A 21,824-nucleotide genomic window follows, 5' to 3' on the forward strand; every position below is an offset into this window, starting at 1 on the left:
ATATTTATAATTGTGATCTAAAGATGCAAATTTCTATAGAATGTGCACCTTTTATAAATGTGCAAACTGGACCTGGAACATACGTGATCTATCCATTGCTACACTGCAAGTGATACACGATGTCAAGAACCAAATCCGGCACTTCTAGCTCTAAGTCTCTCAATCTGTTCAGTAAGACATGCTTCCAATGAAATTAATAGCATTAAAGTCAAATGCTTAACATAACAGAAAAAATGTTATAAATAATTTGAAGTTGATATACTGCATAGCTCAAACTCAAAACAGGGCTGTCATTTTGCTTTGACAACTTCACATGACTTTCTGCACTGCCAACCACAGCTGAAATATGCTTCTCCTCCTTGCTTCCAAAACTGCATCCAGAGGTACAGAGTACTATGAATAAAGACACATATAAACTCACCACCCTGGATTAAATCACAGCTATAAGAGAGGGGCATAGCTTTACCAGTTTATTACAAGAAAAACAACTCTGTGGAAAACAGAGGGAACTCAAAATTAACTCCCTCTGATCTAGCACTCTTTAATGATCTCCCATATGTATCCCTGAATTTGTCCCTGGCTGTTCTGATCTTCCTAAGTTATTTTTATAATCTCGGAAGGTGCAAGAAAAACCTCAATGTAGTTATTAAAGCTATTATTAGATCTCAGTGCAGCTGAGGTAGAAAACTACTATTAGCGTGAGTCATGAGGGCTCATGAGGGCTCAGGCAAGGACTACGCTGTTACAACACAGTGGCTTCCTCGCAAGACCTCCACTGCTGCACGGCAGAGAGTTACTTTAAGGGGAATGCGCCAAAGGAGAAAGCGGAAAAACCCCGACGATTCCAATTTTAAGATGTTCGCGGTCCTGCAGGACCTTCTGAGCGCGGGGGGGGGGAGGGGGCCCAAGGCTCGAAGCGGACCACGCTCAAGAGCGGCGGTTTCCTCACCTGCTTGGCAACCGCGGCGCCGCGGCCCCTCGCCTGCGGGCTCCTCCCGCGCCTCCTGCCCAGCATGGCGGCCCGGCAGCCCCGCGCGGGCGCCGCGGCGATGCCCGGCGGAAACCCGCCGTCTCGCCCCCTCCGCAGCCGCGGGGCGGCGCCGCGGTCGGGCCGGGCCCGGGAAGGGCAGCGCCGCACAGCCGCGGCCCGGCGCCCTCAGCAGCCCGCCCGCCCGCTCCCCGCCGGCGCTCGCTCCCCTCGGCCTCCCGCCGCCGCCGCCCGCGCAAAGGCGCCCTGCGAGGCGGCGCCCGGCCCGGGGACGCCTCGGCCGCGGCTCCGCGCCAGCAGCGCGCCTGCGCGCGGGGCAGCCGGGGGCGGGGCGGGGCCGAGCCGGGGCGGGGGCGGGGCCAGGAAGGAGGCGGCGCCCCGAGGCCGGGCAGCAGCGGGCGCCCGGGTTCACGCGCGTGGGGAAGACGCGGCGATGAAGGAGGCCCCCGAGACTGAGTCATTCCTCTGACAGCCACAGCGGTTTAGCGCTTATGGTTAAGGGTTGCTGAAGCTGCTGCAAAAGTTATAGCTTGCTGTACCAACTGCAGCTTCATTAAATCCGGCACTTCATCAATCAAGTGCTGAGACACATAGAAATTCATTATTTCTAACCTTACAAAAAGGAAAATTCTCTAGTATCTGCTCCTCAGGCCATTTTACTTTACCAAGATCAAACACACAATTTTTGGAGGCTGTTTCACAGCAACACAATTTTTTAAAGTGTTTCCAAACTATCCCTTTCTAAATTACCAAACTATGTTAACAGTTCTGTTAAGAAAGCAGACTAACAGACCTGCATTAGCTGAGGCAAGTTGGTTGAAGCTCTCCTCAGCAAGAGTTATGCTCTAAAAAATACATAAAGCCAATTATGTGAATGACAAATTTCTGCTGGTATTTCTGCTTTTCTGGTAACAAAGAATCTCCTCACACTTCAGCCTTTCTTGCAAACTGAAGGTTCCTTTTCATTAGATGAGTAATGTAGGTTTAAGCAAGTTTTAATCACATCTTAAATTCAACAAAAGTCAACAAGAGAAAGCTACATAAAGTGCAATGCCACAAAGACATTGATAGTCTTAACAAAGCTCTTTAGTACTAATTAATACTAATGCAAGCAACTTCAGTTCATGCATCTTATTTGAAAGAAGACCTGTTACCAGCACCTAAAAATATTTTTTAAAACAAACTGTTTGATTTCAAATATTTAAAATGCCCTGAAGCAAGTTCTTTATTATACAAAAAGTGCTTTGCTACATCAAACATTTAAACATAATATTTAGGGAAAATACAACATTCCACTATTTCCATTTTATCATTTTTTAAAAAAAATTAAAAATAGACAATATTTAAAATATTTATACACATATAAAAATAAAAACATCTATTATTGCCTTATTAATCCTTGAGTGCATACATGACATCGTCCTGGCTGATGTTTAGTCGCACCCGCATGTGAAGATACTTATTACTGGATTCCACCAGCAAGAGCCTGCAGGCACCAAGCCTTGAGCAAACCGCCATAATTTCCGATACTGTAGGACTCTGCATCCCTTCAATTCTACACAGCGCTACATGTTGATGATAGACCTAGCGGGAGGGGAAAAAAAATGAAGAAAAAAAAGATAACTCAGGTTTACCTCCTGCTACAGTGCAGTGGGTTAAGGTGAAAAATGGAAGCTTCCTTCCCTCCTCCTACGGGAGGAGAGGAAAAAATAGTTACAGTCCCTTCAGATGAAATGCACGGATGCTGCTGTATTAACACAGAATATTAGGACTTTGTCAATGAAACAATAATTTTGAGCCAAAGTTCCCTTTGCCATACAATCAAAGAAAGCAAAACGATCAGCAGTCTAGGTTATCTGCAACTACATAGTTATGAACTACATAACTACAAGTTATTTTTTAACTACATCTTTTTATCCGTTACTACACCTCCTCTCCCCTGAACTGTGTGGAATAAAGCCAATCCAGCAGATCAAGAGCTGACGTAAAACTACATTTTAATCCACTCTGAAATGATAGCCGGGCCCAGTGACAAGTTAGCATGAGTCATGCTGACTAGAAACAGGGAAGATCACAGCTAAAAAAGGCACATAATCCACCTTTAAGCACAGAAGAAAGCACTTGTCACAAATCACACAGACTAGTAAACCCAATAAGAATCAGACATGGTCTTCTGCTCTAAATCCCTGGAAAGAAACCCGTTTTGGGGTCAGAAAAAAGCTACATTCTTCAAGGAAAAAAAAAAAGTAACCTAGCAGTTTAACAAAATATTCCTTGATGTTTAAGCACTGGTCACCCAGTGTATCTATGGAATCAAACTAGTATAGATGTTCAGGAACTATTAACAGAAAACATGACTAGAATGCTTACTAATAAACCTACAGAAACAGTGAAAACTAGCAAGTTATAGTCCTAAACATTTTTAGTAGGTCGATATTAACAGTTAGCTTCTGTACTGTGGAATCCATGAAATAGATTTCATGCAGAGACTAATGTGTCTACATGCTGGTGATGGGTATTTAACAAGTCTACTAAAAAAAAATTGAAGCTATTAGTGATATATCTGCCTCTGTTGAGAAAGACAGTAAAACAGAAGTTGGGATTAACTTTCAGGCTTCCTACTTGAACTATGTCACCTAATATTCCCAGGCTACCTCTTATTTCTTCTGTTATGAAAAAAGTTATGTGGAGGGATGCAACATTCTCAGATGCAGGCCAAAAAATTCATTTTGTGATCTGGAACACTGGTAACATTAATACAACAGCAGGTGCTTCCAATTCTAAGCATTCAGTCCCACACAAGAACAGGTGGTGGCATCAGTTAGGCTTTACACCTGGCCTAGACAGCCATGTCCCAGCTTACCTTGTTATCATATTATCTTAGATCAAATCATAAGAATTAAAAAACTGAAGTGTTTGCACTTTTGCCTGATAATTGTATTGAAATGATAAAGGTGTTTTGGTTTTTTGTCTTTTGGAAGTACTGTGGAACACTAACGTACCTGTTGCACTGTTGCCTCCTCGACACCTGCCCTGCGAAATTCAGCTAAAATTGCTTTCAGAAAGATTTGTTCATGCAGTGAGGCACTCCTGAATATCAAAAGAAAACAAACAAAAAAATCAGTCTACCAAATCTAGAATTTGTGAATCCTTAGAAAGAAGTTTGGAAGGGAAGCAAATTTGCTTGGGAAGCACATATTGAAATGCAGGGTATTTTTCTACATGACAGAGGAAAAAAAAATGCAAGACTTTCCTTATGTATCTCAACTAGCCAGTATGTTACAGCCTATATCTCTGGCACCACAATACCCTGCATATCACTCCACCTCTATTTCACCGTATCTGAACATGACACTTCATTCCATACATAATGGCAGGCTTAACACATCAGTTGAAGCATTCTGCAAAGTCTGGTCATTCTGTGGATCCCTGTTTCTTACAAGCACTCATACTAGGAGTTATATAAGACAAATTTTAATATGGTAAATCCTCATGAATTAAAGGATTGAAGGATGCAATAATATCATGCATGTGTTGGGCTGGGGGAACAAGCCTGTAGTTCCTTTAATAATTAGGACCTCAGGCTGGGAATGGCAGAAGCCGTATGGAACATGGTACATGCTCAGCAGTGCGTTACAGTGTTATAACTGTTACATTCTGCTCAGGGGTCCGTGACTGCATCAAAATGAGCAAGGAGAGTTGCATAATATGGGCAGATCTGTAGCACAAAACAAGTAGACTCTGAGGACCTGATGCCTTCGCTACGCGGGTTTCTGGAGGTTTTTCTTCAATCGAGCTCTAGTCTGGCCCAGCATACTGGATGACCAGTAGCAATTGCAACTGTGAGCTCCTGAAGCGCATCTTCCAGATTTAGTTCCATCTGGAAGGAATTCAAATATATGTACTTGGAAACTGCAGTTCAGTGTAAATCAACATACAGTAAACAGGGACAATCAGGAAATTTCAAAAGCCTGCTCCTAACCAGAGCTAAAGCACTAACATGGAGACATCCTGTACAACTTCAAACAAGTCATTTCTATATCTTTCCTCTGTCTTTAATTCCTATTTTGTATTTCTCTCTCCTAGCTGTGCTGCGAGGCTTGTTTTGTATGATATTTCAACAAAGCATTAAGTATCACATACACTCCTAAAGAGAAGGGGTGAGGACAGATTTTTGGAAAACAGCACAGTGAAAGAGATGCAAAGGGAAGAAACACCTCTGAAAAATGTTTTTACCTGATTGCGTTTATATATGGGGATGAAAACATTTCATCTATGGCTTCTGTTATGTGAGCCATCCTGACTATTCCAGAGGTATTCTTCTGGCTAGCAAATTCACAAATCTCAGTGGCCCTTCTGCAGATATCAAGGCAACGTCTTGCATCACCAGATAATGCTGCTACCTGAAAGTAAACATCACAGGTATTTAGCAACATTTCCTACTAGTTGAATAAAGGATTTAGCTAGAATTGTTAGAAGAAAAAAGAAAAAGAAAGGAAAAGTCAGGAGAATAATTCCACCATGGACTACATTTCTAGTATCCCACATCTTAAAATAATTTTGCTAACCAAAAAATAAAACCAAAACACCCCCTACAGGTCCAGTCATTACAAATTCAAGATTCTGATCTTTTTTCTATAACCACAGAAGTTAGAGGTAAAAATACCAGGAAATTCAAGGAGAGCAGATTCAGTTCAATACCAAAAGTTTTTAAAAAAATTTTAATCAAGAGACCATACCCCCATCCCTATTCATGCAGAAAGTCAAGGCGAGTTTTTCCCATGCATGTACATAATGAAATATTGATTTTAAAGGACTACACAATTTTTTAAATAGCTCTTAAGCAGACATCTGAGATGGTGAATTTACATTACAAGTGCCTGAAAATTTTTAGGTGTCCAACATATCTGAAGCTTCAGTACTTCTGAGACCCCCACTTGTGACTTACATTTTTAATAAAGCTATGAATGTTCACTAGATACAGTATTGGCCTAGTTTTCCCTGTAGATGCTTGTGACAGTTGGAGGCCCTATGACCCAGCTAGAGCAAAGAATGAGAAACCCTTTATAAAATCCGATCACAAGTCATTGTGATCATAGATATTTGAAGAAAAATCATAGTAGAACATTACAGATTATTCGGTCTGCAAAATCATCGCTATTATTCTTACAAAAAAGTGGTTCCTTCATAACAAAACAAATGCTTACATTTTGACATAACTGTGTGAATATTATTATGCAATTTGTGTATAAATGTATACAATTGTGTTCAGCAGAAAATGTTTAAGAGTATACCAGTTTGTAGATGTTCTAGCATACCATTTAATAGATTCTCTTTATTTTAACGTATAATTGCTAACATAAGACATTAAACAATGCATCCATCTTAATGTGAGAAGCTAGTGATTCCTAATGCATTATTTATTTTACTTTGTATGATAGAGTATAAATACCCTATCCAAAAACAAATACAGATTGGAATCAGCACAGGTACCACTTACTGTGCTAAGACCATAACACCTTTAGAAAATGAATATGGCTATTCCCACTACCACTGGCACACTAATCTTTGTCAAAATGATCCAATGATTCAGATTATGCCAAACAGTAGAGAAAGCTGACATCATTATGCATTATCATGACCCTGTTGTCACGCCTCCGGCTCCTGGAACATACTGCTGCCTTTTCAAAGCAGGTGGAAAATGCAAGGACACTGCTTAGGAATGTTTCCTGCAGAAGTGTCCTGCATATCTTACAGAAAACATAGTGCATGATCCACTACTAATGCCCCACTTTGTCTCCAATACAGAACATGTAAACGCAGAAATAAGTCTGACTTCTGTTACAAAGTGCCCCTCTTCCCTCCGCTGTGTTCTTTACTTAATGCAACACAGAGGACGCACATTTGGACTGTGTTTACCTTTCTGGAAACTAGCTGAATTGCATCCTCTTCAAATGCCTTCATGTTGCTCAGTCTGGATGAAATGATTTGCTGTAACTGTTTGTAGGTGTAGGGCTGAAAGGACATTCTGGTGAGGCCCTACAGAAAGCAATACAATACAGTGAGAAGTGTTCGTAGCGCTTCTAACGCATGCTATGGTTTTACTGATGCTGCGGAATTCCATACTCAAAAGGGTATAGCTAAATTTCTGTTAAAGAAAATATTCTCTCCAATCAATAGGTTCTGAAGCTACACTTCTTATATCCACTTGGAAACTCTCAGCTGCTCAAACACAGCTTGTATAGTTAGCAGTTTTAATTTCTCTGGTAGGAGCAGACCCTCATTCATATCCTTCCCCTCCAAGTGATATCAATTACTATCAGTTAATCAATTCTTCTGCTTCATACTTGCAAAATAAATACGCACCTCCATAAATGCAACTGAGACTGCCACTGGTCCACCCCTGGACCACCCCACTGAAAGGCCTGAGGAGCAAGAGCTGCTGCCATTAGAATTCAAATTTCTCTTACAAAACTTATAAACAAATCAGAACCACCCAATATGAGAATTTTTTCGATTGCAACTGTTTAAGCCCCTTTTAAACTACCGTCACAGAGCAGAACATATAAGAAAAACATTAATCTCTCCTTTAGCAGATCTGTATATGTATATACAGTCCCACTGCCAACTTCACATGGTAGCCTGCAAAGTTAGCAAGCAGCCACAAAATAAAAATCCTCTTCTGGCTCAGGCTAATAAAACCTGATTTCAGATAAGAATACCAAATTATGACTTCTGTTATAAATGGGTGTCACACTGCCTTTCATATTCTACAGAAAGCCAGAGCTTTGCATTCCTCACAGCCTCTCTTGTGGGCCAAGCTGCAGGTGCCTGGAGTCCCAGATCATCAGCTGCTCTGCAGGTTTAGCAAGTGGGGGAAAGCAATCAACTCAATTACTGTGTAACTATTTCTAAGTCACATAAGGATGGAGGCACATTTTTGCAAAGCACTTTACAGAGCAGTGTTGAATTGATAACCTAGGAAAAGGTACTAAACACAGGTTCAGGATGCATCTAACATTCTGTCCAAAGGTATCCAACACAAGGAAAATAATCTACCACATGATGAGGGCAAACAGAGAGCAGTAACCAGGCACCTGGAAGGAAGGGGGAAATCAGAAGGGAATTTCTCTGAACTCTGGAGTAAGCAGCTTAACCACAAGGCACAGCATTTGATTATCCAAGTCCTAATATATTTAAAAAGACATCTGCATCCTTTTTGCTAATTCATTCTTATAAGAACAGAGTGTTCTTACATGGCATAACATCTAATTAGCTAGCTGGCTGCCACACCTACTTTCCTAAGATTTATATGTTCAACATCCACTTTCTGGAGAGGAGAGGGAACTATAAAAGCATTGCTTAACGTCTACCGTAACCCATCCTCTCTTTCTCCTGGATTACCTTTGACAGCACACAGTATTTAATCCTCCCTCCTCATTTCCTAGCATAACAACATAACTGCTAGGACATACCAGCCTGCTAGCTACTCTGTTCATCATTATTCTCTCTGGCAAGTCCATGGTGTTAGCAATGGCCAAGATGATTAACTTGGAATGCTTCTGAGTTGGCCAGTCAAATAAGTTGTACATCACGTTCTGTTTCCGGGTCCACAGAAGATCAAGCTGAGGAGAGAGAAAGAGAAGTTTCTTGAAAAAATGATGACCTTGCATTTACAATACTCTATCGGGGCTCAAGAGAGCAAGCTCTGCCACAAAAGATTTCTCAGGTGATCCTGGAAAAGCTGCCTCTGTCTCCCCTTTATTCGTTTATTAACAGAACTGCCTTTTCTGAATTAAGGCATTAATCTCTTGGAAAAGCACAGCCTCACTAGGTGTTTGAAGAGTGTTTACCACAGTATTAAGCTGCAGTTTAAATACTATTCTGATATTAATACTGCGTCTAACAGAATCAAGAGACCATCTATGCGAGGACCTGAACCAGCTCACAGCACAAAGTAAACGTGCATTTGTTAATTACTGAACACAGCGCATTCAAAGAGTTTCAAAGGCAGAATATGGAGTATTTCATTGTGAATTTTCTCACAGAAAGAGCAGCAGCTTCCAGACAAAATACAGGCTCTAGACAGCTGAATTCTATGGTATTTAGGACTTTACAGAACAACTCATTCCATGGATTGAACTAAAACAAAATATGAAACCCACCTGAAAACCAACATAGAGAAAAATATGGCAAAAGGATACTTGACTATTTATATTCAGTTTACTAATAAGAGCAGCTATTTGTGTGTCTTCTCTCCTATGTCTACTCCTATTAGAGCATACATGATATACTCTAAGCATAAACCATTTAAATACATTTTGTCCTTTTCCATCATCCAAATAATGTTTGGGAAAAGAGAATGAAGAGTTCTTTGCCTCACCTCATCCACTATCAGCACTGTGGTCTTCCTCTTTGGTCCAGGGGTAGAGAACAGTTTGGCCAACAGTGCTGCAGCATGGGTGGCTGTCACCTTCTGACCTGTCAGTAACTGGACAAGGATTAAGCAATGCTGCAGGTTAATACACCATAACACCATAACCATGGAAGTTTAATTCTTATTCTGTTTGAACTTCTTTCTAACACTCAGCACCAAGCACCTGGTTTCTTTTTCATGGTGATGGTGGCAGTGGTGGTGTTAACAACTGTTTCTGTATGCCCCAAAGGCATACAGAAATTAGAACATGAAATTTCAAAATTACAATATACATGCTGAATCAATTGTTCAACCAAGTTCAGACTCAAGCCTTAAAATAAAATGCAGATTGCACTTGAAGATTGTATCCGTTCTCCAGAATCTCATCTCTTTTTAAGAGCTGACCTCCAATTTCATAGAGTTTGAGCATGACAATAACATACAATCTATACTTGTTTCATGTTTCCAATTCAAAGACAGTCTGAATCACTTCCTAATTAAATAGGAGACGTCAAACTTAAATAAATGGCACAGAAGCATGTAAGAAAAGGGACTAAATGTTTCAGGAAATACATAACTTCAGTTCTGGGTCACTGGCTTAAAGTCAGCCTAGACTGACGTAGGTCTTGAGCAATTACTGTCTGAAGACTATTGGATGATCTTAAGGCAGTTCTCAGAAGGTTAAGTCACACCCATATAAACACTAGCGCTATCAGCAGTCCCAGATGAGATACTGCAGACCAGTTTGTCATGAGGATTTGAAATACAGTATTATTCACAGAGATAGTCCCTCTTTAGCAGGATTGCTATGTGATGACAGACTGATTAACCTCTTAGCCCCTCCAGTAATTATTCTACTGCTACAGTAACTTCCAGAGCTGTCATCTCAGCAACTTTCTAATGTACATGTGCACAAAAGAAGGGAAAACATGAAGAGAGCCACTGAAGAGGCTTTGCTCACCTCTAGTATCGGCACATAAGCTTGGTGAGGGTCAGTCAGCTTCATGCCATTGATCTCTATGAACTGGAAGGACGGTAGCTCATCATTTTCTGCAGCTTGCTGCAGACAGCGAATTACTTCATGAACAGTCGCAGTTTTACCTGTTCCAGGAACTCCAGAAATGTACATGCACCTACAAAAGATGACACTTTATCAATGTGAGCAAGCGCCTAATATCAAGGAATTGGAATTCCTGGGCTCCGAGGCCACCCTTGAATACTACTTCCCTCTGTGACTTCAGGCAATTCCCTGTATTTAAATTACTTTATTTGCAAATTGAACATGCAATATATTGGAAGATCATCAAGATTTTTATTATTACTGAAGTAATTAATCTAAAATATCTTCTAAATGCTAATTTACCTTAGAACAAAAACAGAAAACCCCACACTTTTCCCCAGACATCTAAAATTGACTAGGTGTTTCAGTCCTAAATTTGAATCTGTACAAGAAAGGAGACCACATTATTTCTATGCATAACCCTTTCTGGGGAGAGAAAATATCAGTAAAATTCAACTAGGAATCTTATTTCAACTAAATGAGAATAACTCAAACTCACCCTCCTGTACCATCAATAAGTTTGCTTTCCACGAAGTTATAGATATCCTGGAATTCTTCTTCACGACAAGGCAGAGATTCCGGGATAGCAGAAACATGCAGCCTTTTGATTAAAAAAAATAAAAATAATAAAAAAAATGGAGACAGGAGATCCAAGAGTTGCAATTTCACAGTTCTGCTTGGAAGGCTTACTGAGAAAAAACAAATAACCGTAAAAGGGGGGGGGGGGGAAATCTGGCTATGCAAAGGTTTTCAAATCTCTCTTACATATTTTAAGTCTGAGCACCAATGTCAAGCATCCCAAAAGAAACGGCCTGGTCTCTGTGTATATGCTTTTAAGTTTTAGGAGAGCTGAACAGTCGTCTTCATAAGCAAACAGTACGAATATCCAGCAATAAAGAAGATTATCTGCTGCCCTTCACAAAAAAATTTCTAAGTCAAGGTAGGGGGAGGGATAGAACAGGGGAGACTGATCATAGGAAAGGGTTAGCCAAGTGACCGGGAGGAAACTAAAACTCAGAATGAAAGACACTATCAGTCCCGTATGCATTTTTCCCTGCTACATCAGGATTTAGAACAAAACCTGTGAAGCTTTTTCACCCACCAAGAGGAGCCAGGTAGTGTACCTTTATAATCTAAAGCTCATAGAAGAGAATCCTTGTTTTTCTGATGTTGCACAGAATAAAAACAAACAGATACCTAATTCCATAGCACTTAGCATGGACTGGTTACAATAATTTGAAATCCTAAAAGTAGAATTGTAAATATTACTATTATTTGTAACTCTATTATTGTATTGTAAATTCACAAGTGATCTTCTGATATCAAAACACCATGAACTTTTACCAAATTTATTCAATATAGTAAAGACAACATTTCTCTCTTTCAGCATAGCCTATTGCTCTGTGTACCTGAAGCAAAAAGATGATTTCCTCCCTTCAGACAACTACACATTACCTTAATCTGGCTTCTTCTAGTATGCTGGCTGGTTTCCGAGCTGCATGGCTGCGTTTGGGAATTTCAGGAGTTGCGTTCCGGGGTGTCTTGGGTGTTGCTGGTAAGGGCTGCAAAGAAAAGTTTAAAAACTTCAAACAGATTTTCTATATACGTGAATTTCTACTGGAGACTGATCATCCATACAATTTTCCAAAGCATTATTTATGCACAAAGACTACCTGAGAATGCCAGAGTACAAGATGAAAAGAGAAACAGTCTTCACAAAGCATAACTAGCAAACAAGCTTTATAGATTTTTCTTCCTTAAGGGTAGAAAGAAATCGGGAGGGGAATGGTGACGCAGACAACCCCACCTTTTAACTGATGGAAGAATTTAAAAATTCTTTATGTTCTTCTGAAGTGCTGTCTTACAAAGCAATCCAGTTCTTAAAAACCAGCAAGCAACTAAAAATCGATCTTTGTGAATTTCATTGTTCAAACAAGAAAGTGAATACAATGCATTAATTAGTCCTTCCTGTTGTGCTTAGGAGTTCTAGCTATGCTGGGATTTCTGTGCTAGACATTTCATAAGCACGGAGCAAAAATTAGCCATTGACAATATGTACCTGGCTATGGTCATAAAAACAGTCCTAATGAGTCAGGCCAAAGATCCACCTAGCCTTGTAACCTGTCCCCAACAGTGGCCATGACACTACAAGAAACTGCTGGCCATACATCTTGGTGTGGCCATGAACCCTGTAGAGCATCCCTTGTGTTAGTAATCACCTGCACACTGGCAAGCCTTCAAGAGTCAGGAGGGCTCTACTGCCAGGCGCAAAGTTGGCCTCATGACTGTCTGTTATATAGGTAGACTGCATTGAGTAAAGGCTGTACAGAAAAAGGAGAACTAATGTGTCTCAGTGTGCAGTTTATACTAAAAGTCAAAACTTTGGCCATAAATGGATGCTTAGATAACAGCAAAAACATACTATTCCAGTTTTCAACTATTTTCAGTTCCGAGAATTTCATGAAAAACTGATGTAGTTTGATCCATTGAGGGTTACTAAATAAGCATTCTTGGCTACTTACCCCCAGACTCTCATGCAAACCATGTAAGCTTCCTGCAGCCACAATATCCCACAGCCAAGAGGTGCGCAGGTCTAACTACTCATTGAATAATTGCTTAACTACTCTTTGTTTTGATCCCAATTCCTACTAGGCATATTTGAGAGCCTGTAGTTTATACCAGGAGAGAAAGTAGACAGTCAGCTTCTTGTCACCCCTCATGCCACCCATGAATTTATAGTCTTATTATATCTCCTCACATATTGTCTTGTTTTCAGGTTCACTACTCATACTACTCAATTGTTTCCCATATAGAGTCAAATTCATTTATTTGATCATCTCTCCTGCCTTGCTCCGAACCAGTGTGAACATACTCTTTTTGGCATGAGAGGACCAGAACTGCACGCTCTTCTAGTTAAGGTGCTTCAGTTTTAATAACTGTAAACTCTGAGTGTTTCCCCAGGTCACTTAAAAAACAAACAAACAAAAAACCCACACACAGTAGGGACTCTTCCCTTAAAGCCCCCCAATGCTTTACTCAAGACTTCTTTACACATCACCAGTATCCATCCTGAATCCACAGCTTGAGAGCTACCATTTCAGAACATATACTGATTCTACTGATTTCTAGCAAATCTCCCCCTGCCCTCCTCCAGTAAGCCAAAGTTTTATAGCCACAGAACAGGATAAACTGCACATTCATCAGTCACTGTTCAGCTCCAGCCCAGTCCAACATTTTCCCTCGTTAGGCTGGAGTCTTTTGATCAACGCTCATGCACAACACATGTGGCTCGCACAGCCTACTCAGTTCTCATAAAGAAGATCATATGAGCCAAGTTAATCTCCCCTTAAAAGCTACAGGGTTTTGATACTTAACTTTGGTACACATGCATCAAGCATTCAGATAATTGGCTTAGAAATAATAAAAACAGGTCTTTTAAATGTCAGCAGCTACAAGGAACCTTACAGTTTTCTTTGGGGTCTTGGCAGGAGTGTGAACTGAAGACTTCCTTGAAGATTTTGGGGTGCTGAATATTCTGCTTGATTTAGAATTCCTCTTTGGAGTACGGAGCACTTCATTCTCCTCTTCTTCACTACTGGAATAAGAGCTGCCTGAGCTAGACAGAAAATCCTCTTTCTTGTCCGATTCCAGTGTATTTAATAAGCTATGAGTAACAGAAATGGCAATGAGTTTTTTAAAGCTACATACAATTCCACTCGCCACAGATTATTATCTGAAACATTTTCAGCTTTTTCTGTAGTTACCATAATCAACAGGCCAACATATTTTCCACTTGAGCTGTTACTTGTCCACAGCTATTCAAATAGACTGGTTAAAAGGAAGTTAGTTTTCTGATGAACATCTTGAGTCAGCTTTATGTTTCTGAATATGAGACATTTTTCACTCATATTACAATTAAGCTGCGCTTCTGGAGCCATTTGCATTTCAATATTAAGCCAGACAGACTCACAAGGCTTCAAGTTATCACCAGCAATCTGAGTAAGATATCATGGAAGCAAAGGTTACCTGATCTGCTCTGCAATGCGAGCACTTGTCTTCTGTGCACATCTTCTGTGAGAACGAGGGGTCACTAAAGGGCTCTGACCACCTAGTTTCTGATGTCCAGTTAAACTGTAAAGAAAGAACAAAAAGCTACTTGTATTTCCCCTTTGCATCACACTTGTAAAGATGGAGAAAAGGCCTCTCAGTCTTCAGGCTCAGTTTTTATGGCTGCAGGGAAGTGGAGATTTTTATCCATGCTGATAGAGCGCAAACCATAATAATCAATGTGTCTTCAATTGCCTTTCACATCGTCCTACCATTCCCATCCCAATCTCTTCTCTCTGTTCAGGGAGCTGCAGGCTGCTTGTGTCCATCTCTAAAGTCAGCTTCTCTTGTGACGTCCCCTCCTCATTCAGTCATCTCCAAGTAACACGCTTTCTAGAGCTTCATCATAGTGTATTTGTAACTGTTTAAGCTATCCCCCTTCCCCTCTCTGACCTCAACAGACGAAACAATTTGGTACGCACAGAGACTTTACCCATTTAATTTTCAAAAGCTCTTTCATAAATGTGCTTTAAGAGAACTACATACAAATAGAAATCACATACAAAAAGTAATTATCACAGTGCTATTCCTTACCATATAGTGTCTTCTTTCGTATGAAGATTTTCTTCCTCGCTGGAGTCTCTGACCTTACTATAAGGGGATAATCGTATTGTATCACTAAGTCTCTGCTCGTGCTCTGCACTATCAAACATTGATTTTGGCTCATCATTGCTACATGACATTTTTGGTGGTGAGCCTAAAATTCCAGTGAATTTCACTTTTCGTTTAGCAGCTGATGGTTCTGACATTGCATCACAGTCATCACCCAAAAGTTCTAAAACATCACTTCCTGAGAGTTTGCCTCTGGGAGATTTTGTGGGACCTAAGAATCAAGAGCAAAATGAACTTTTATCAGGCTTTAATATGTCTGGTTTGGTTTAACTATTAGATGACATAGCATGACTGGCTCAGTGGTTGTCATTTAAATTAATTTATAAATTTAAATGAAAGATGACCATATTAAACTACAAGGACAAAGAACTGAACCACTGAAAGGCACGCATTTCCTCTAAAAAGGATGAGGTAGTAACACAGGGATTGATTTTTCAGTTTATCTCCTTCCATCACTTACAGCTCTACCCAAGCACCAGTTTGAACGTGTGGTGTGTTACTGATTGTACACATACGGCCAAATGCTCTTATCCAGCCAAGCCCAATGTAAACGTTCTCATGAGTATTTAGTCAGAAAATTAAAGAAGATCAGACCTTCTGAGGTCAAATTAGGCTGACTGGTAGCATTTCAGCAAACAAGAACTTTACTTTAGACTTATCTATTGCAAACAAAACATTTGCAACAGCAATGGAATGTAAGCAATGCAGTTGCTTGAAATAGCAGACATACAAGACAACTGATGCTTGCAAAAGGCATAGGCTAACCCCAAAGCCTGAATAAAATAGGTAGTTAAATAAAACAGGTAGTTAAAATACTAATGTTGAGTTATACCAGTGTTTGAACTACCCAAACTGAAGAGAGACAAAACATACAAATATATATTCAAAACCATACAGGTATACATATACATACTGTTTAACTGTAACTTCTTCCTTGCTGTTGGGGTTTTCATGCCATTAGCTACTCTTCGTGAATGTCTCTCCTTAGACAGGGAGGACTTGGAAGCAGAATGTTTTGATTCTATTTCCATCTCAACATTTTTCTTTTTTGTCACGCTCCGCACAACTCTCTCGGTCTCATTTTTTGGGGAGCAAATGATGTCCAAAGGATGCAGCGGGGATTTTGTCAAAGAGTTTGTGCTACCACCTGATTTCTTGTTAGCTTCTTTCAGCTTAGAGAATGTGTCAGGGGATAAAGGTTTAAAGCATTTCCCATCCCAAGACTGTTTTACATAGAAAGTTTGCTCCTTGTTTAACATTATAGGTAGTGCTTCCCCCAGACGTAGTGGTATTACCTGTAAAAGGAGAAAATATCAAAGAACTCATGCCTTAGTGTTTTCTGTTAATTCAGCATCCAAATATTTTCTATTCATATAACTTATTATTGGATCTCTTGCAATCCTTCATTATAGAGGGCAATGTCTTCAAACTATATTTAGACTAGCATAAGTTTACTGCACCACAGGACTCCCATCACTTCCCTCCATGCAATCCCCTAAATTTTAGGGCTGACAACCAAAGTCATTTTGAGATAGAGGAAAGGAGGAATATTAACAATTTCCAACTATCCTATACAGCTGTATTAATAGTCAAATACACATCACACATTTGGTTTGGGAGGGAATAAGATAGCTGTATTGTTCTTTTATGCTTTTCAAGTTTTTTTGAGTTTCTTTCTTTCTTCCACATACAGATGGGCTGCAGTACATACCATGACACTTTTAATAATGGTCTCCACAGCTATGTCAGTGTCATATCCAGGAACTTGATCAAAAAACACCTCTTGGGGAGAAACCTCTCTTTTAAGCAGTTTCCTTTTATTCTGAGGTACCTCTGTAATATGAGAAAACCACTGCACAACTGCATGTTTCTGCTGAGCACCTGTAACAAAAAAACCCCCAACGTTGTTTTTGTTGTATCACAGACAGTTAACGCTATTTCAGTAAAGCTCAATGATTTCAGCTGAAATATTTCACTAGACACTTTACACACACATACCAAAAGGCAGTGTTCTTCCCTAAGAACTTTTGGTTTAGGCAGAACAGAAAAACAGGATGAAGAAAATTACTATTGTCCGTTTCCAGACAATCAAGACAGAGATAAATTGGCTCAACATCATACAGAGTCAATAGTAAAACTAGGAACTGACCTCACATCTCTGAAGTCACGTCTCCAACAACACAATACTTGTATTTAAAAACTATTCTGATTATATTATACAATTCTAATCATCATAGTCCTGTCTTGCTGAGTATTCAATGTTACACCTCATCACTAATGGAAAGTTACTTACCAAGGATGTGAAAGCTCAAGTATGCAGACAATTTTGCATCAATTGCTATGTAATTATATTTTTAAAAAGTGATGTTTAAAGGTGGCAGAGTATGTGCCTCAACTCCATTATTACCTGTTGCTCAAGCAAATGGTACCATTTTAAGATCATAGCTCCAGTACTGACCCAGTGATACCACTGCTTGAAAGCTGTTTGATGGCATGTGTGAAAAGGAGTAATCTGTTGCCATTGGTTCACCAGAAACCTTGCAGCCACATTATTCAGTGCTTACTAGAGATACGGGACAGTCAGTGCGACCTCTCAACACTAGAACGCTCACTGGGACTGGCTTGGAATAATTTACAGGGGGAGGCTGAAGGCACTGCAGCTTCTTTAGCTGCACTTCATCCTGGGGAATTTCACAGACTATTTAAGTTCTTCAGGTGCATTGAGGACAGAAAAGTCTTTTTAAAAAACAATAATTATTTGAGCAGTTCATACAGTTCACTCAGATGACTGAAATCTGATCAAAAAGGAGTTCTAAGGAGCATATCATTTTAAGCCAAACATGTTACTGTTGCAGGGCTCTGAGGGAATTTCATGAGACTAAGACTCCGGGAGTTCAGTATATAGGCATGGAAGTAAATGATGTTTAAATAGCTACATACATTTTGTAAAAAAAGTGCCAACCTAATTTTCTGTAACTTGTGGAAGCAGCCATCAGGATAACACCACCCAGGAAGGTGGCGGGAAGTTCTGGGAAACTTCCCTACCCATTCCTATGTCTTTTTAAATTGGGAAGATGCTGTAATTTTTCCCTTGCATCTCTCCTGGAATAAAAGGGTTCAACTGGAGCACAAACTACTCACTGGTGTAATACAAGCTGGGGATGGTTACTGCATTTGAAAAGTTGTTGCTTCATACAACTTCTTTCATTTTTTAATTAATCATGGAAAATTCAACAACAAGACAATGCCGAGACAAAAATTCTATGTTGCAAAAAACCAATGAGAAATTCCAGTCAGTTATGAGAAAAATCACTATTAATCATTCTAGTTCAGCAAAAAAGCAAGGGGATCCTGAAGCATAAGCCAATCTTAACCAGAAAAAAGTTAAAAAACACTTATCCAGCAAATGGCTAGTCTACAGTTATTCATTAGAGAGTTTCTTAGACATTTCTCTAAAACATCTGACCACTATCAATGGCAAGATACAGGATTAATGGAAAACTGCTGTTTGACAGTTCAGATTTGCTTACTCTACTTTTGAAGCAGATAGGCCTACACATAAAAACTGATCTTCAAAAGCATCATTTTAGGCAGAGCTCAATCTCAATACAGTCAAAGTCTAACCCTTCTCCCAGACTGAGAAAGTCAAAAGGGAAAATGTTGCATGGAGTTGAGCCATCAAGTATAGAAATCCTCCCTGGACACAGGTAAGAAAGTATCTGGTAAGAGACTGTAGTTCCCATTTTTAAAACTAAAATTAGCATGTTTGAGCTGAGACTTGCAGGTGATTAAGACAACACTTACATAGAGCCTCAGTCACAAACTGCCTACAGACCAACTGATTCACCAGCTGTATTTTTGGACCAGTTCACTCTCTCAAATGAAGATGTTGTTTATTTGCATATACATAATCTACTCAGACCCCACTAACTGAAAGCAGTGGCAGAAAAGGAGAACTGAGAAGTTTCAAAACATTATTTGTAAATTCAGAGTTATTTTAAAGATAAATGAGAAACATTTGTTCACCGCTTAAAAATCAGGGAATCCTGCTATTGTAATATTATTACACTAATGAAAGAAAGTTTGAATAAACATTACAGATACAACATGGATGGAGTTAAAAGAAACATTTGGAACATATTACAATTGAATATCAAGTTTCTTTCTACATTTTAAGTTTTGTCCTTGATTAATTTTTAATTAATTCATTTTTAATGAATTTGTCAAAGATTAACAAGAGGAAAAGCTCAGCATCCTATTTCCAAGGAAGTTTCATGTCTTTCATTACAGCATGAAAAAATATTATGTTGCAATAAATATGCACTAGTGAATAGATAAAGTGGAGTGACATGTATTCATATTATGAAAAATTTAAAGAATAAGAAACCTTCAAAATATTATTATGATGTCCCAAACCAAATAACAAAAGTTGTTAGAGAAATCAAACGGATATAGCTGATGAGCTGTTTCCAATTCAGACTCAAACATAGCCTTTTATGTCACTTCTACGATTTATTTTTCCAATCTACCTCCATCTATAAACAAGTAGTTCTAAGAGGGACAGAAATAATCAGCCTGGTTTTTTCAGCCTTGCACCTTCTTGCCAAATTCCCTTATATCTAATACGATGCAAGTTCCCGAATTGCAGTGCTCCTACTCCATATAGATTCTGTAATCTCTAAATAAAGTGTGAGCTCACACTGCCTTCCTCAAGAACCATCCCCCCCCCCTTTTTTTTTTAAATAGATGACAAAGTAAGATTGGAAGATTTTAATGCCTTTAGCTCTCTGTTTATCTATCAACTTTAGTTGAAAGCAGCCATTAGCCTCAAATATTTGGGATGCATGTGGATAGATGCAGTGATTACCAAAGCTTCATTTTCTTAATAAATTAGGCAACTATTACAGTGTTAACAGTAAATACATCACCATGAAATAGGTATCTTTAAAACATTTTAAGATTTCTCAGATAGAAGGAGGTAAATTTTTATTACTCTTACCGTCTTCATATAAATCCAGGAGTTGTGCCACAAAAGGTTGGTCTGCATTCTCCCCTTCTACTAAAACAAACTCGCCAAGCTGTATACAGGTTTCTGTTTGACTTCTTTCTGATTTAATAAGGATTCCCCTAGAAAGTGACATGCACACGTAGATTAAGAGGATTTATATTCTTTACAATTCAAGTTTCATTAAAGCTGATCAACTGCCAGCCTTACAGCTATTTACCCCACCTCTTGCTAAGCCTGAAATTGAGTTTCCTGCTTAAATGCTTTCATATTCTTTAGCTCTACAAGTAGTAATGCACATGTGGCCATTATCTGGGGTACACTCACAACTAACTAGCCAGTTAGTAACAAGTCAGCTAAGAGTTACCACACAACTAAGACTCATTTATTTAAAAGGCAGTATATGTATGTGATTAGAAATACTACCAAATTTGAGTTAGACAAAAACAATTCTGGCTAACGACACCTGCCAAATAGTCAGCTAACACTCACTCACAGATTTAATTAAATGCTTTCCTTTGTTTATGTAATATACAATTTATAATTCAAAATCTTTTTATATTATATGCATACAAGGTCCTGAGACATTGCTCAAAACCACTACTCTTTGTTCTAATTCTCACTGCCACATTAACATAAAGGATGCCAGAAAGGTAAAGAACACAACCTCTGTTGTCTATGGTTCCCTGAGTAAGCCAGAAGTAAGTGTTATTTACTTGTACTGCAAAGTCCTCAGTTTTCTGTCTGAGCTCATGGGTTTTCCATACCAGGAATAGATATGTTTGCTCTGGTGCCGGGTGTTCATGATTCCTACAGAAAAGCAAAAAAACAAACAAGCAAGTTTTGCTTATTATTTAGAAATAAAAGCAGGGAACAAGTCAGAATTGCCAGATTTCTAGATCTGCCACCAGTTCTTTCTGAGCATGTGAAGAAGCTGGCACACATCGGCTGGTGTACAGAAGCCAGCCTCCCCCAGGCCCCCGGACCCCTCTGAAGGACCAGGACGGAGGGAAGGTTTCCAGTGTTGGGGACAACGGCTCTGGCCGCACGGGCGGCCCTCGGGAGGCTTCGCCCGGCCATTTTTCGCCCAGGCCCCACAACTCCCAGCAATCAGGCAGCTGAGACCGTCCCAAACCTTTCAACTACACTTAGGTTTTATGTAATGCTTCCAAAGCAGACCTTTCCCTCTGGGAACGCCTCAGGAGGCTGAGGAAAGCGCAACCCCCACCCGCCCAGCGGGCGGTTCAGACGAGGCAGCGGAGGGCGCCGGCGGGGCGCTGCCTCACAGAGCCGCTCACAGAGCCGCTCCCGGGCGGCGCGCGGGGGCCGTGAGCGGCGCCGGCTCCGACCCGCAAGGGGAGACCGAGGCGCCCCGCCGCCCTCACGGAGCGGCCGCAGGGCCGCCGCGCCCCTCCCCTCCCCCACTCACCGCAGCCCCTCAACGGCCCCGCACACGGCAGCGACAGCAGCAGCAACGGCAGCGGCGCGAGCTCCGGTCACCACCAGCGATAGAATTTCGCGCCAAAGCGAGCCCTAGGCCCCGCCCCTCCCTCCGCGCGTGCGCACAGGAGGGAGAGGGCGGGAGGAGGCCAGGCGGAAACTGCGCCATATTTGTGCCCTGAGGTAAGATGGCGGC

General features: G+C 40.3%; 2 protein-coding genes across 6 annotated transcripts in view; both read right to left on the minus strand.

The window, feature by feature from the left end:
- Nucleotides 1-1,018, minus strand: part of CC2D1B (coiled-coil and C2 domain containing 1B) — a 42,869-nt gene extending 41,851 nt beyond the window's left edge. For all 4 annotated transcript variants that reach the window (XR_010884930.1, XM_067301250.1, XM_067301252.1 and 1 more), the window contains exon 1: nt 950-1,018. Coding sequence is in view for 3 of the 4 variants with exons in the window: in XM_067301250.1 (XP_067157351.1) it covers nt 950-1,015 (66 nt within the window). In the remaining variant the exon portion in view is untranslated. The remainder of the gene's footprint in view (nt 1-949) is intronic.
- A 908-nt stretch (nt 1,019-1,926) lies between these two features.
- Nucleotides 1,927-21,677, minus strand: ORC1 (origin recognition complex subunit 1). Of its 2 annotated transcripts, XM_067300490.1 has the most exons (17): nt 21,618-21,677; nt 20,905-20,998; nt 20,183-20,310; nt 16,895-17,064; nt 16,097-16,478; nt 15,106-15,394; nt 14,491-14,595; nt 13,930-14,128; nt 11,920-12,026; nt 10,964-11,065; nt 10,366-10,537; nt 9,372-9,479; nt 8,464-8,613; nt 6,908-7,027; nt 5,225-5,391; nt 3,991-4,078; nt 1,927-2,572 (listed from the first exon to the last, which is right to left on the minus strand). In XM_067300490.1, exons 2-17 carry the CDS (start codon nt 20,991-20,993, stop codon nt 2,381-2,383), a joined length of 2,568 nt encoding a protein of 855 aa, XP_067156591.1. In that variant the 5' UTR covers nt 20,994-20,998; nt 21,618-21,677; the 3' UTR covers nt 1,927-2,380. The 2 variants fall into 2 exon arrangements, with proteins under 2 accessions (XP_067156591.1, XP_013806079.2); XM_013950625.2 differs by lacking the exons at nt 16,895-17,064; nt 20,905-20,998; nt 21,618-21,677 and having other exon boundaries at nt 20,183-20,300.
- Between the last annotated feature and the right edge of the window lie 147 nt (nt 21,678-21,824).

Source organism: Apteryx mantelli, chromosome 8, assembly GCF_036417845.1.
Source record: "Apteryx mantelli isolate bAptMan1 chromosome 8, bAptMan1.hap1, whole genome shotgun sequence".
Lineage (NCBI taxonomy): Eukaryota > Metazoa > Chordata > Aves > Apterygiformes > Apterygidae > Apteryx > Apteryx mantelli.